The sequence below is a fragment of the Mixophyes fleayi genome, chromosome 5 (assembly GCF_038048845.1).
Source record: "Mixophyes fleayi isolate aMixFle1 chromosome 5, aMixFle1.hap1, whole genome shotgun sequence".
NCBI lineage: Eukaryota > Metazoa > Chordata > Amphibia > Anura > Limnodynastidae > Mixophyes > Mixophyes fleayi.
In genome coordinates, this window is record NC_134406.1 from 189,121,216 (window position 1) to 189,138,324 (window position 17,109).

General features: G+C 37.4%; 1 protein-coding gene across 1 annotated transcript in view; it reads right to left on the minus strand.

Annotated features, from left to right (window-relative positions):
• Positions 1-1,684: 1,684 nt before the first annotated feature.
• Positions 1,685-17,109, minus strand: part of CTDP1 (CTD phosphatase subunit 1) — a 102,516-nt gene continuing 87,091 nt past the window's right edge. Inside the window, exon 13 of the mRNA XM_075213189.1 lies at positions 1,685-2,633. Within this exon, the coding sequence (XP_075069290.1) occupies positions 2,498-2,633 (136 nt within the window). The 3' untranslated portion in view covers positions 1,685-2,497. The remainder of the gene's footprint in view (positions 2,634-17,109) is intronic.

Below are 17,109 nucleotides of genomic sequence, written 5' to 3' on the forward strand. Positions count from 1 at the left end.
TAGATTGCAGACCTGATCAGTCATTTACTTATATATATATCTATATTGTGCATATTACTGTGGATCGTGTATAAGGTGCCTGTGTATATCCTGTGTTGCAGTCTTCCCCCGTGCACCTCCTCACATATATATTCAGTGGTACAACTTGCTGATGTCAGACCACTGATCCCTGTTTCCGGTATCACCTGTTCCATTATCCTCTCACATAGCAGTGGTACAACTTGCTACCGCAGACCACTGACTACCTGGATACCTCCACTTGGATTCCATTCCTTCACTCTGACAGCGGTACAACTTGCTACCCGCAGACCGCTGACTCTCATCACCTCCTTGTTTCTGTTGGACATTCCTCCTCACTATAGCAGTGGTACAACTTGCTATCGCAGACCACTGACTACCTTCACGTGTCCTTGTCCATACAGTTCCTTGTGTATCATTACCTCATTATTACCAGTGTTGCTAGTCATAGACTTTCCCGAGCATCTCATTGGTCATCATTTCATGTTCCGTGATCACCCAGCTACCAGAGTACCCTATTACCATCTACATTGCTCTGGTAAGCCCACCATCTGGTGATCCCTGGGTAAAGACTCCTAGTGCCCGTGACAATCCTGTTTCTTTGAATTTGATATTTGTCAAATCGTGGTCTTGGTTAAGGTACAAGGTTTTGTCAGTGCAGATTCTTTTTATTGGTTACATGGTATATTGGTTACCCAGGTGCTCTTGAGGATGTAGTAATTGCTGTCCACTGGTTTGTAGTCATTTTGCACCCAATGGCAACTCTTTGTACGGTTTTCTGTTTAAGGAGAAAAATAGAAGAAGAAAAAAAAAACCTAGAGGTAATTTCAGAAATCAACCTAAGGATAATGTCTGTTCATATTTCCTTAGGCTTGAAACATTGCTTATATTACAACTTAGACAGTGGTGGGACAACACTTATGAAATACATTGACGCTAAGAAAACCAAGAATTATTAAAAGTTCTAAAATACATGCAATTTAGAAGACAGATGGAATAAATAAAAATTAGACAATTTCTCATTCAGTCTTGAGGAATTAATAATTGAAAACAGGAACAAATCCTTAGAGAAAATCAACATAGATATTGCAAATATTGAAGGAGAATTAGAAACATTAGCTCATATGGAAGACTATAGAAACTTACAATCACTTCCGAAAAGTAAATTACATAGAAGATGAGCTTATGAAGAAAAAGCAGAACAAATTCCTATAGGATATACAAGATTAAGAAAACAATAATAGATATAGTCTAATAGAGACTAAAAGGTGTGTTTTACAAGGGTCAGAGCACCTTTTGTAATCAACCTTCACATCTTTTTCATCCACGTTTACCACGTTTTGAAGTGGGCGGGATTAGGCCAGCCAATCAGATCATTAAAATGCTCACAGCAGCTAGTTTCAGGAGAGGCGTTCACTGATTTTGTGGGAGACACTAATTTGATTGTTGAGAGAACAGTGTAACAGGGGCTGTGTTATGATCTGAAGATTGAAAAGGAGGCAAGTGGGAAGGCTCAGAGAGAGTGTCAGAAAAATGGAAGAAACAAGTTGCCCGAAACCCCACTTGTTTCTTTATACAGACACGTCTTCTACTAAGACAGCTCACGAGAAAGCAGTAGTGCTGTGATTAGGCACATACATTTTACAAGAATGCAACTCACACTAAATTCTACAAAATGGGTTTGTTTTATTAAATGAAAGAAATTTGTTTTGTGGGTCATATATGAAATAGAATATACAAAAACTTTACATTAGTTCTCTCTTGAATAAAACCATATTGCATGTTAAGCTATAATATTTGTTTCCTCTGTCTAGAGAACATCCTATGAATAAGCTCCCAGTGGCAGTACAGACCTGTCCTAAGCTGCAGTACCAGCACAGAGAGGCAAGGTTAAAAATCTAAACACTGCTTTCTAACATATCCAAACCAATGCACAGAGGAACATGTAAAAACAGGATTATTTACTCAGTGACATCAGTTAGAGGCATGTGACAAGTCAAGTTTACAATGTCCACACATTATATATATATATATATATATATATATATATATATATATATATATATATAATGTCCGCCAATGGACTTCTTTGTGTCTCAAACTACTGGCAGAAGGGAGGCAAAAACTAAAGAAAAAAAGAAAATCACAGGAAACCCTCTCAAAATGTGTAAAGCTTGGGCAGAAGCATTACATGTCTTTGGCATATCACAACACTTTCCCTTAATACTTGTTTCCTCCTACTGAAAAAAAGAGAAAATAAAAAGTATTATAGTTCCTTAAGTAAAACCCCTTTAAAATAACTGGCTTGAAATGTGTAAAATAATGTGTTCCTCGCAAAATATACAAAGATGCATCCGTCAAGAAAAAAATACATACACTGAAGTAGCGACACAAAAAAAACAAACAAAAAACAAACAACTTAATTTCATTTGTGTGTGCAATTACACAAATTACAAGTGTTTCCCTATTGGCATAGGTATCATATGAAGTCATTGAGCTCAGCTTCAATTGCTGCAGCCATCTCATCAGCCTCAGAACTGCTTCCCTCCTCGTCCTCATTGCTAGACTCACTTGCAGCATCATCTTCATCCACATCCAATTTTCTCTTTTGGCCTCTGTGGAAAACAGACAAAAGATAAGCTGAGTTTGGTACATCAAAAAGAAACAAAAAAACATTGCAATATTAAAATAAATATTAAAAGATTCAAAAAAACAAACATAAAACTTTATAATGTTTTGCCAAATATTTCAAGAAACTCACTGGTTCAAGTGTTACCTCTAAATAGATCAGCTCTAGGAGATTGACTTTTAGTTTGTTAAAGATAAATTAAAATATCATCAACATTTATTTATATAGCACCAGCAGATTCTGTAGCACTTTACAATCAGTCAAATAAATAAATCTGAATTGCTTATAAATTGTTTTCTCTTGTGCTAGCTAGCCATGCTGGCTAGTCTTTGTGTTATTTTTATTATGTTCATTTTCACCTTTTTTTTTTGCATCTGATCATTATTGCAACATCTGTTTTGTTTGTGATACCCTTGCAGCTTAAAAAATTGTTTTAGTGCTTTGAAACCACAGCGATCGAATCGGACAATCATTCATTTATCTCTAATAAGTTGATGACCAACTACAAATTACAGGAAAATTATCTAATATCTGGAAAACCAGAAGCTTACTTTACTTACTTAATTTGGAACGCCATTACTAAACTCAAACAAAATACTTAATCGTTATATTTCCTTACACTGTGCTCTCCTAAGTGTCTGCAGAAAGAAACAATTAGTGATTAAGTTTGTATGTATCACATTATCACCATATATGGCTTTAGCATATCAGTGTGTTTTTTTTTAGATGTTTGTGCCCTCATGCTCAAACTGTCAGATACAAGTCCTCATGTAATGTGTACCTTGACTGGCATGTGTCACCTATTTAAGATAACACCAGGTAGGTCAGAAAAGCAGTAACCTAAAACGTGCTTCTGAGTGTGCTTACCATTTACTACCTTTCTGTTGCTAGTCTCTATGGATATGTTGCTTGTTCTAATTTTGACCTTGGGTGTTGAGTTTGCATGCCTTTTTCTTAGGACTGCACAGAACCATAGTAGTGAGCACCTATAACAGCATACTCAAATGCTGGGGGCAACCAAATACCTGTGGGCACATACACTGTAGTACAGTGATCGTCAACCTGGTCCCTACCGCCCATTGGTGGGCGATTCAGCTTTCATGGTGGGATGTGGGGTTATAGCAATGTTCCACATTTCTAAGTGTTAGAAACAGGAGCGCTGCACTCCGTTTCCATGGCAGCCCAATCCCCGGTGGTCTAGTGGTAGGAGCAAGGGGGCCAGGACTCCAGTGTCCGAAATGCACTATTGCGCATGCTCCTAAAACCGAAATTACGACTTTCGCGCCGAATCTTGCCTTAGTGATCACAGTGAACCAACACATCCAGTAGCTGCTGCGTACATATTGATTAGGACTGGGTTTAACTTAATTTACAGTTTTGGGAGGATTTCCCTTTAACCAGTGATAGTCATAGGAACAGACTGGAGGAACCTAATAAGAATATTATACTTAATATAAGTATAAGACAGCCTGTTCACCACAACAAGAAGTGTATCCTGCTCGGACGTGCAGAGACTGTCACGAATGTTACAGTGCATACCAACAAAGCTGCACCTGCATGTATATATGTGTATACAGTAACCTATATATGCAAGACTACAGAGTTTGACTTTTCAAATAGGCTTTTGCAAGTAGCTGCTGCTTATATAGTTAAATACAATAACCCTTCCCTCCAAAAATGACTTTGCACTTACGCTAAATTGAGTTACTGCAGTACCAGTGGGCGGTAAGGAAATTTTATCATCAAAAATACAAAAGTGGGTGGTAGGTATTAAAAGGCTGAAGATCCCTGTACTATCGGAAACAAGCATGGTAGAGGTGAAGATCATGATTAGTTAGGTAATAGCCATTCACTCAATTGTCAGTTTGACATTGCATATAGGAGAAGAACAGTAAAACTGTAATCACACAAATGTTTTGGACTAATTAAATTTTAAACTTCGATTACATTCTGATGCCCTTTTTATGCAGTACCAGACCTATTTTAAAATTGTTATAACTTTGTAAAATACTAAAACCATCTACACACTCAACATTAGACAGACTACCCTCACAAATGTGATGAAAGACTACTTACAGCAAACCCTAAGAGTAACTTCCCCATACTCACAGACCATTCTGCACCTTTCAACACAGTTGACCACCCTCTTCTTCTGCAAAACCTTATCATTACTTTCTGGTTCATTTCCTATTTCTCCAACAGCTCCTTTGGTCTAGCTCTGGCACATCCTCCTTCACAATCTTTTGTGTCCCCACCCCTTGAAACTCTTTCTATTATTTGTTATGAGGCGAGATATTTAAAAATGTCTGCATGTGGGTGCAATACAAGCATTTCTGCACCTAGCCTGCATTTAGTGAGGTATGCAGTGAGTCACCCAAATCTTTCATGAGAAGGAGCAATGACTCTCGTCATTGCTGCCAAGCTCAATCATTTTCCATACAATTCACAAAACATATATACCCAAAATATACTTGGCTTCTGTGACACCCAAAATTGTGGTGTGATTGCATATTAGCATTTGGAAAATGATGCATTCTGCACATCACTGGCATCTAATTATATTAGGACATCACATTTCAGTGAACCTGTGAAGTTAACGATCAAGATAAGTAAAGTTTTAAAAATATACAGAACTGTAAATCTTTCTATCTATAAATCGTTACACATAAATGTGAAAATTAATTCACAGATGGCAGACAAAGTGCTTCAAGCATGTGGCTGCCTAGTGGCATAAGATTGTAGGTGGTTTACTGAAAATAAATGATGCAACTCTGAGGAAAATCAAGGACAGTGTTTGTGTGCAAAATTTCGTTTTTGAGAAATTTAACAGAAACGCAATCTCACACACACTTAAAATCTCATCTTGTGACTATATGGGAGGTCAGCAATTCTTAAAGCCTGTGTATTATGGAGTCAAGTATAAACACTTCAGTAATTTCCTGTATATTCTTTTCTACATCTATCCAGTACGTAGTTTTTTCTCAATAGAAAAGGGACAGTTTAAAAACAAACTGCTTATGATGCTGGTACAGAATGTATATACTGCAGATTGAAGGATTTGTACTTCGATGTCACACCAAGCATCACTGATATGTGTTGCCTTTTGAGCCATCTTTCCTTTATTAGCTGCAATTTATCCAATTAGCAAACGAGGGTATGAGTTGTAAATTCTAAAGCATACTTTGGTCTCCTCATAACAGAAGCACATGCTCTAAATAAGGTTATAGAATTAAACATTTCACAGTTCAGTATGTATCACTTAAAACAATGTATGCAGACCCGCTTTCAAAATCACATGACTTTTAATACTACTAAAAGCAATTGTAAGGCATTTAGAATTCACTCACCCACTTACTTTGGAAAAAGTATAGTAGCAATCTGATCCTTTTCTATTCCTTCAGTGCAGTCATATGTCCAAATTTACTAACAACATTTAGAAATAATATAATCTGCTTTGTACTTAAAAATGTTGTGCACCTAAATAAAATGTCCCTCACATATAGCAAATAAGGGGCTCTCCATCACCAGACAGGAAGCCCCCCGTTACAAACATCCACAAGCTGGCTCTTTTATCTCATCACTGGAGTAAACAGCCCATTCCACAGAACTTCAATACACCTTTAAGGAAGCTTGTTGCTCTTTTGCTGCAGCAGGAAACAGTAAAAGCCATCTCTCTGATTTGGGTAGCAGGGACCTGTTCTTTTAAAGAACGGTTGTCCCTTAATACAGCATGTACAATATTGTGAAACTAATCAAATAACTTTACAATAGCTAAAAACCAAAGGGCTTTTAGCAAGATTTGGGGTTGGTCAAATCCTGATTTCTCTGCAATTTAATTGCGCAGGACACAGCCATAGCTTGCCAATGCAATATGTCAATAAGACATATATATATAATCCACAAATATATAAACAACTCTTTTCTGGAATATAGCAGAGATATGGCATGAAGTCAAATAAACATAGAATCATTTTTTGCACAAATGCATATGGAAAATGTTATATTGATTATTTGGGGGATACTATATGCGAATAGGTTCCTTATGGGGCCAGATGTATAATGTTGACACATTTGATCTGGCTAGTTTCAGTGGTCATTAATTTATACAGATGTCTTCTCAGACAAGGATTATGGAAAGTATTGCTTTGATACATTATATTTCCTTATAGGGATTATACACTGAACATGGAGTGACCCCAAATATGGTACTTTCTAGCTAAAAGTAATGTCAGCTAATCTGCTGACTCAAAAAAAACTTTTAACAAAAAGTAGCATAATCCATGCAACACATAATGCATACTCACACTGTTTTATGTTTCAAATAAGCCTACAGATATAATAGAATGCATTACAGTGACAGTCCATGCATGGGGCGGATTGGGCGGGAGGGGGGTTGATCTTAGATACTTAACAGGTTCTACGTACGCAGCCTAGTGAGGTGAGAATCAGCAAACTGCTTCCAATTGGTACACCACCGAACAATAGCTCTTTTTATTCCTATTTCTGCACTATTTTCTTTAGTCGGTAACCTTTTGTGTGTATACATTAATAAAACCAAATGCATTGAAAAAAAAAGTTATTTTGTTATCTGGACTGATTAACAAGAAATAGAAATTTAATTGATCTACTGTACACCACTAGGGATCTTCTGTTCCCACATGATTATTATTATCTTTGACTTATAAAGCGACACAAAGGGTCAGCAGCGCCGTACTTTACATATACAGAAAACAGAACCAACACAACATGAAACAAAAATGTATACAAACACAAGTGACAGGGTAAAGCAAATCAGATTATATCTGGGAGAGATATTTTTCTCTCCCGCCGCTCTGTATCTGCAGTCTCCCTCCAACAGTCACTACTTGCCATACCCTACAGAATTAAATTTAAACTCCTCACCCTCATCTTTAAAGTTCTTAGTCAATCTTCCCCTCCCTACATCTCCAATCTCATCTATACCTACACTCCTACCCGCCCCCTCCGCTCTGCCTGTGACCGCCACCTCACTACTTCACTGATCACAAAAATCAATGTAAGGCTAAAGGCTTGTATAGTTATGGACCACTGGCAAAAAAAACAAACAAAAAAAACAGTTAAATGATTTTTAAATAAACATGTGTGTGCACCATGTTGAGCTATGACAGCGATAAATGTGTTTTAAACACAGCACTGAAAATGGAAAAGATGATGCATTAACATCTAGTTTTTCAGACATTAAATACAATATGCCCATGACAATAATCCATAGTAAAATGTAGTGTTCTTACTTAGACAACCACAAATTCACATCTCAAAACCCTAATTACTCTATATTGTAGATCATAACAATAAATGTTTATTGTTCAGAGAATAATTTAAAAATAGTGATGTGAAACAGTTTGCCTAATGTACTGGATATACTGACCTTTGCACCATTATATAAATACAGCCATTGTGATATATTTTCATAACCACAGCTTTTCACAATGCTACCTGTCCACAGCACGTCCTTGGTTTTTCATTAAGTCAATAAATTAAGACTTTAACACTAGTTATAGCAACAGAGTGAAGTCAAAAAGACAAAGTGTTTCAACCGATGGTGTATAATTAAATATAATTGCATGAAAATTCTGTCTGCTCTGTGTATGAAAACCTTTTCCCTCAGTAAAAGTACCAGTCTGTAATATATCATTACTTCCACTATTTTTTTGTTTTGTTAGCAAAGGCCAGGCTTATAACTCTAAAATGGTAGGCGGAGAAACTTCACAATAATGTGCTATTATTAGTCAGAGAATTAAACTAGAAGTTTAATTTACAAAGCAAGAAAAGTACACATTTTAATTCAGGGATGCAAGATTAAAAGAATGTTTACACATTCAGACAATATAATGGTTTGTACAAGTCGTCTTCTGCATTTTCCACCAAAAACTTTTTCTACTACACAGGGAAGTTTCTTGGTTGTGAAAACTTGGCAATGTGCGTCAAATGGAGTTGTAGCCACCAAGCAGTTTTCTGTCAAGGCCAAAGCAAGAAAAATAAACATCCCTACACATGTAATAAAACAAAAAGGTCAAAAACAGAAGAAACCTAGAAAAATAAGGCATCATATTTAGAGGTTACAGAAGAACATATACAAACCAATAAATTAAAATGTTATCTGCAGGTAAATATCCTTTAACTAGACTGTATGGGAAAAAAAAAATATATGTTTCAAATAGATTTCGACACATTCTGAAAAGAATGTGAATAAAATCTTAAAATATGTTAAGATGTAAAACAAGAAACATCTCACATATCCAAGTAAAGTGATTTATAAGGATGCAAAATAATTTTTCATTTCATTTTGTAATGCAAAGTTTGCATGTTTTAGTTACGAACTTCCACAATATGAATAGAACAGGATGCATTCCAAAAACCAAAATGCAAACAGAACCCTGCGCAACTGCAGTAGAAGGTTTTGTGACACTAGAAACAATAGTCTCTAGTTTCATACTGCTTTACTTTTTTTTTATCAATATTAAATACAGTAGTAAAATGCATGTAATTAATGCAAGTGGAGGTGACGCCTTTGTTGCTAGCTGTAAACGATACCAAAACATACTCTTTTTCCTCACATGGGCCTTTTTAGTACAGATTAAGCAAATCTGTGAAAATCATAGAATGCTGACCTCGACATACTAAGAATCATACAGTTAGCAGCTAAATACAAGCAAAGTACTATTTCTATTTCAGAATACAAACATCCAGTGCTCTAAGTTTTTACACTGCAGTTCCAGTAGAGAAATATTTCAGTTAATGTTGACATCCTATCCACTTTGCATTTTTTCTTTACTTCACCATTACATGAATTGCTTTGCTTGTTAAGTGTTCTTTTAGATGCACAAGCATATATAAGCCAATCACATATCACTTCACACATACATACATACATACATACATACATACATACATATATATATATATATATATATATATATATATATATATATCTATATCTATATCTAATATATAAATGCTTAGTGGCGTCTATGTGTGGAAAAAAAAAAACCAAGTTGCAGCGCCACCTGCTGGGCAGAGTTATACACTGACCTACTAAATTCTAAGTGTGTGTGGGAAAAAAAATTCAAAAAGGGCTGAAATTTGGTAGGGCTCAAACTCATTTTCGTGAGGTAATATTACCTCATGAAACACATGTGTAGAGGCGTGCGTTAGTGTGTGTGTGTGTGTGTGTGTGTGTGTGTGTAAAAAACTATTTTCTCAGAAAGGGCTCATCCAATTGATCTGAAATTTGGTATACTGACATTATTTGACAAAAAAATTAGAATAGTCAAGTCAGTTAACTTCCATCATCCCCCCTTCCCCCCGTGGGAGGGGTAGTAAAGGCGAAATTTACGAGTTGAGGGGACAAACTCATTTTCATGAGGTGATTTTACCTCATGAACACACATTAAAAAGGCCGCTTGCGTCTGGAACTAACGCTCTTCCCCTGAGGAGGCCTGGGCTAGGTCCAAATGCATGACAAGAACCTTTTTAAGACCTTTAGTAGCTTGATTTGACTAGAATGCATGAGTATCATGCACGGGTTAACTTGTATATATTTATATATATATATATATATATATATATATATATATATATATATATATATATATATATATATATATATATATATATATGGACAGGATTTGTGGTTAAGAAAGCAAACATGGTGTCCTCTTCATTAAAACTGGTTTGAGGAAGCTTACTAGGTGACCTCTATAGCCAAAGGGATGCTCATGGCAAGCTTCAGGTGATGCATATGGTTAAAGGGTGACAGATTAATCTCCTTAAAGAAGCTGTGAGCAAATCTAGATTTAAGGAAGTATGCAAAAGATTTTCTCTGCTGTTTCAATCTATACTTGTGCTTTTGAAAACCTTTTTAAAAATAAAATTTAAACTAGAACTAGAAAAAATTATGGCAGTTATTCATGTTCTTGACCTTTTTTTTTTTTTTTCTCCCTTTGGCGAGATATACGAACGCTGTACAAATTGGACTTGTTGATTTTGTTTTGATTTTTAATTGTATATGTTTGACAGTGGGTATTATTATTTATTAATTTATTTATAAGGCACAACCGATTCCACATTGATGGATACAGAAGCAGTAACAAATAGAAGAGGTAATACACACAAGTAGCACAGATGAGTGTGAGTAACGCTAAGGGGACTAACACAGAGTGCAGCAAGAGATATATAGGACGTACAAGGGAATCAGACTGTAGACAAACATTTAACAATGGGTAGAAAGGAACCTGCCCACAAGAGCTTACATTCTAGAGGGATGGGTGGTGAGAGACAGTATAACCAACTGGGAGAAAATGGAGATGGCAGGCAAAGAAAGAGGAAGTGATGGATAACATGGTCAGAAGGTGGTAGGATAGGATACTTTGAAAAGGTGAGTTTTGAGTGAGCGCTTGAAGGTTGGGGGAGAGTTGAGTGAGGAGGGGTAGTGAGTTCCAAAGATTGTGGGCAACAGTCCTGTAGGCAGGCATGGGAGTAGGTAATGAGAGGTGAATTGAGGTGAAGGTCAGAGGCAGGGTGGAGTGGCCGGGTGGGTATGTACCTCTGTCAAGATCAGAGATGTAAGTTGGAGAAGTGATGGTAAGGGATTTTTGTAAGTGAGGGTAAGGAGCTTGAACCGAATTCTGAAACAGATAGGGACCCAATGAAGGGATTTACACAGAGTAGCGGAAGTGGAACAATGGGAGAGGAAGATGAGCCTAGCTGCACAAGGGTAAGTGAGAAGGCGGCTACAGTAGTCGAGACGACAAATAAGTGAATGGACCAGGATTTTGCTTGCTTCCTGAGAGAGGAGGGGAACGATTTTCGTGATGTTACGGAGGAGGAAGTGGCAAAATTTGGCGAGGCAGAGTCAAGGGTGACTCCATGGGACCGGCTTGGGTGACAGGAAAGAGTTGGTTGTTAACCAAAAGGGAGATATTTGTAGGGATAGCAATATTGACAGTAGGAAAGATAATGAGCTCAGATTTGGAGATGTTGAGTTTGAGGAAGCGCTGTGACATCCAGGTAGATACACCAGAGAGACTTGGTGTAGGAAGGCGGGAGAGAGGTCAGGGGAGGGAAGACACAGAGACCGTCACACGCCAGCCCCGCGGACGGGCACCGGCAGTGTTACCTCTCTCTTGTAAGTGGTGAGCCTGGTGTTCTGGTCACATCTTTGCCTCGAGTTCTGTGCATGTGCAAGTCGGCTCTCCTCTCTTCAGACCTCCTAGTCGTTCCTCATTGGTCACAGCATTTTGGAGCAGTATTTAAACCTCCTACTTCCTCCTGTCAGACGCCTGTTCTTCATTCACGCGCTGTGAGGATCTGGATCCCTCCTGTCTACCCGAGTCTCCTGTTGCAGCCAGTGTGGCCTCTGCTTCTCATGAGTACTCCTCTCCGTGTTGGCTGCTACTGCTGCACCCGAGGTTCCATCTCCTCTCCTGAGTTCATCTACATCTCCGTTGCTCATACTGAACTACCGCTGTTCCAGTGACTCTCCAGCCGTTGCTCTGACTGCTAGCATCAAGTCAGATATAGTTCTGCACCTCCGTTGCTCATATTGATCCACTTCTGCTTCAGTAACTCCAAGCCTCTACTGGTCACCGCCCAGCATCAGCCATCTTCCGCCTTCTTCGCTCCTGGCTCCTCCTACCAATCTGCCAAGCACTCACCCAGGAGACCGCAACCTGCGGGATAGGGGCAGCTAAGACCATACTTCCTTGCGGTCCCTGGTAAATACCACCTACTCGTTAGACTCCGCACCCCTGAGTGAACAATACCAAACTTGGCAGATACAAGGGATCCATTAAAGACATTCAGATTTCGGGACAGACACTAAAGAAGCAGCCTGAAATGTAGGACAGAAACCAGGAGAGAGTTGATTCGTGAAGACCTAGGGAGTGAAGGATGGTGAGGTGAAGAGAATGATCAACTGCCAAAGGGGATATGTTATACACTATCTGTATAATGTAGGTATTGTGTAAAAAGTTTTTGATTGCTATAGTAACCGATGTTGGCAAAAATTCTAAGCTAGTATTCAACAATGTCACTGCTTTTTTGTGTGTCAATACAGTTGTGAAGAGCAAAAAGTTTTTGCTTGGTCAGATTTCAGTGGCCCTATATCAACATTCCCAGAGGAAAGAGGAAAACGTTTATTTTTTTAACATTGTCATAACAATTGATGATTCATGGGTTCATCAGTTACACAAAATAATCTCCAAACTATGGCATTGCAAAATAAGGACATTCCCAAGTAGATGCCAAAGGGCACCTGACTAACATTCACCCTTAACAATGAGTATCATCAAAACCAAATTTTGTTAGTTGGATAGAAAATAAATACAGCCTATGTAAAATATATACTTGAATCTGCTAAAATCATTACAAAGCAGTAGAATAACGCGAGCTACATAGAATTATACCCCAGTCCTCATTAGTAAAAAAGATCTATATCAACCTCCCATTTTTCTCTTAATTGCACAAAGGTTATTAACGGTCGTGTCACTCAAAAGGTAGGAAAATACAGAGAAAGTCAGTCACTTATATCCAAGAGGTTGAAGCAGATTTCTAAGGGGAGCCTCCACCAACGCTTGTGTTCCCTTGTCAAATTGTGCCACCAAATCATGGTGGAGCTGGAGAAATGAAAAAAACATAGCAGGAGGAAAATTGTAGTCTCAACATAATTGATCAAAGGATTTAAAGATAGCAGCTGGGTATTAGTTGACCACGTCTGGACCAAAGAAATGAACCCTCTACTGTGGTCAAGGGGATTTTCATTTTAAATAATTACTGTATTTCAACCAATTGAAAGTCCTGGAGCTGCTGTCAGATGTCAGTGCACCACCATGTAGTGACACTGGTCGGTCTGAGAGCGCTAAAAAGAATGAATGGTGGGTATCCTGGACAAGTGACCATCAAATACTATTATTGGTAACTAATGCATTGTATGCACAAGTTCGCCTAAAAACACAGCCATGAATAAAGAATGGTACCAAACATCCTCCAAGAGCAATTTCTCAAAACCATCCAAGAACAGTTTGGGGATGATGTAGCACCTTGCCATAAGGCAAAAGTGATAACTAAGTGGCTCGCGGATCAAAACATCTAAATTTTGGGTCCATGGCCAGAACACTCCCCAGAGCTTAGAGAACCATTGACCACTTGTGGTCAATCCTCAAGAGGCGGGTGGACAAACAAAAATACACAAGTTCTGACAATCTCCAAGCATTGATTAGGTAAGAATGGGCAGCTATCAATCATTATGTGGCCCAGAAGAAGATTGACAGCATGCCAGGGCGAAATGCAGCGGTCGTCAAAAAGAAGGGTCAACACTGCAAATATTGACTCTTTGCACAAACTTAATGTATTTTGCAATAAAAGCCTTTGACACTGAAATGCTAGCAATTTTACTTCAGTATACCATAGCAACTTCTGACAAAAAGGTCTAAAAGCCCTGAAGCAGCAAACTTTGTGAAAACCAATGTAATATATATAACCTGACATTCCCTTTCTACTTCTGCATCATCGGTACTCAGGGTACATTTCTTCAAGTTACAACAGCAACCACAATTTCTAAACCAAAACTGCCTAGACAGAAATGTCATTATAGTATTCCACACTACACACATTTACATTTTCAATTAAAACTTCACCTTGTGGATGCATTTGTTTGCACATCATCACTCATTAAGTAAGCTGATCATATGTAAAGTTGAAATGCTATGAGACAGAATGACATTTTTCTTACAGCATGTGCTTTTGTAAATTCAAAAAAAACCCAAAGCACATTAATCATACTCTAAACATAAAACACCAAGACAAACATTTGCTTTTAACTAAAAATGTGAACATCGGAAACAACCATTTCTTAATTCTCTATAAATAAAACTTTCAGAGGACCCAAAACAGATTCTGTAACCATAAACCAGACTCGCAGGTTGCTCACTCTTGTTAAAGATACAGTATACTAAAAGTAGCAATTCGAGGATTGTGGGGCCCAAAGGTAAACATATATGAAACGAAAGATGAACACCTAAAGCACAGCTCAAACTGCAAGATAAAATTGCACAAATATTACCTTTATATTATACATTTTTTAGCCAAATTAAATTTTAAACTAACTTTGTTAATTTATTCATACACATTTTTTATACTCTTAAAGACCAATATTAAAATAAAATTGAAAAGTGTTATATATCTGTGATACTGTGTGAGAACTTTGGGGATCTCCTACAAATATAGGATATGCAGTAAATTTGCTTTAACCATTTAGTGAAATCCGTGATTCTTGAAGCTAGGAGGATGTGCTACATTGTGGTGCAACAACCCCTCTCAATGCATTGTACGCTATTTCCTGTGGAGAGCCGCTAGCCTTGGACTGTGAGCACATGTGCAACAGAAGCTCAATCACACTGTCTAATTATGTATATGGAAAAATGCTTAAGGGAAACAGAGGAAGAAATGACAAAACTAAGTTAAGAAAAAAAAGGGATAACCCTGCAGACAAAGAAAATGAATTTAGACAATAAAAGTGAGAAAGGCAAAATAAATACATGCGAAAGAAAAATTAAGAAAATAATAGGCAATAGAAATACGATTAATAAAACAGAATGGAAAAATAAATGAAACCGATACAAAATAAAACACTATGTAGGCCTATAAAGTTCAAGACAAGGACTACGTGTAAAATTAAAATCACAAAAAACATTGCAGAATTATAAGGGTAACAATATACAATACTTTGTTTTAAAGTCCTCTCAGTAAATTGGAATAGAGATTAGAGACCTTTCACACATACATAAAATGTGTATTTTTAAAAAAACATTTGCATAGTAATACATACACAGATGTTAGAACTAAACATTCACATGTTAGTTTTTATGGGCATCTGCATATGATTAATAAATGTGTATTTTTGTATGTATCCTTTTATATTACACACAACCTGCTTTAATGCCCCAGGAAGCTGCTCATGATGGTTTAGGTATTCTTTTATGACAGCAAAGTTGCAGTTAGAAGGATTTGGAAAGGGTGCCTTCGTTTGTGGTCAACATTTAATTTAATGCTAGACCACAGAGGATCTCCATCCAGATATTTTTCACATATGCAAAGAAAATGAGCATTCTAATTATACGTGAGATTAAACAACACTCACATGTGCCTACAATTCAGGCCATATCATCATGCACAGGTATTATTTGTGCAACAAAAGTCTAAAATTATGCATGAGAAATATAGCACCAATCTACCACAAGAGATTCACTAAACTGATTGATGGAGGCATTCCAGCATAAATGCTCAAATGCATTAAGATATCGTGACTGAGAAGGCCGTGCAATATAGATAATATCAACATGATACTCATCAATCCATTGGTCAAATACATGTGCTCAGTGGATGTGGGAAACATGGTGTGAAGATAATCACTCTACACAATTAAGTAACTATTAGAATTTACCATTCTAAGGAAATACCAGCAACTAAGTCATGACTGGCTCACATTACAAAAGCATAGTCGCACACACACATACACTCATCTGTTTGTTGAGAGCCTGGTGAGGGATGATTGATCTGACCATATGATCTTCCTCTACTGCCTATGCTCTTTACACCAATGAACTTGCAAACATGCATTGCCGGGTATGATGAGCACTTTAGCCACTGCAATTGTCGATTTCTCATTTGCACCAATGGTTGAAACTTGCAGCCAATTAATCTGTTGTTGCTCTTCTTTTTTTGAACTGCATTTCAAATTAGGGTAATGATCTCAGAAACTCAATTTATGCCCTACCACCCAAAGCTTGTGAAACACTGTAAATTGAACTGGCTTGATCAAACTTTTGTCCTAACCATTCTCTCTTTAAATTTAATGCATACAGACAATCCATTAGTGTTTGTCTACCTGCTTTAAATAAACTTCACTGCTCAAATAGCATGATGCAATCACTGACTGAATAGTCAATTATGTTAGATAGAGATGTACCTCAAAGTTGTTGCTAAGAATGAATACTATAGAACTGTGAGGTGTGTTTCAGTGGCAATGATCCACTTCATTGTGTCTACTCCTGTTGCCAAGTACAAAAATGCATGGAGCCTGTTTTACTATAACTCAGTGACTATTAATAGGAGCAAAAATGTAAGGATCAACTGGGTACAAAAGATTGAGTTTCCAGGAGTATGTTTCCTTAGTGAACTGCACTGGGAAATGGAATGGAAGAAGCTTATGAATGGGAGCACGGGAGCACGAGTGGATAGGCTACTTTGTATTGTGAATGGAGGGCAGAAGCATTAAAGTAGAATGCTGGGGTGCGGATAAGCCCTCGTCAAAAAAAAGGACCCAGTGGACAGTATCTAAAACCCTGATGGACAATTGTGAATTAAACATTACAAGTATTATTAAGAATTACACTAAACTTAAAATATAGTGTATTTTAACTACT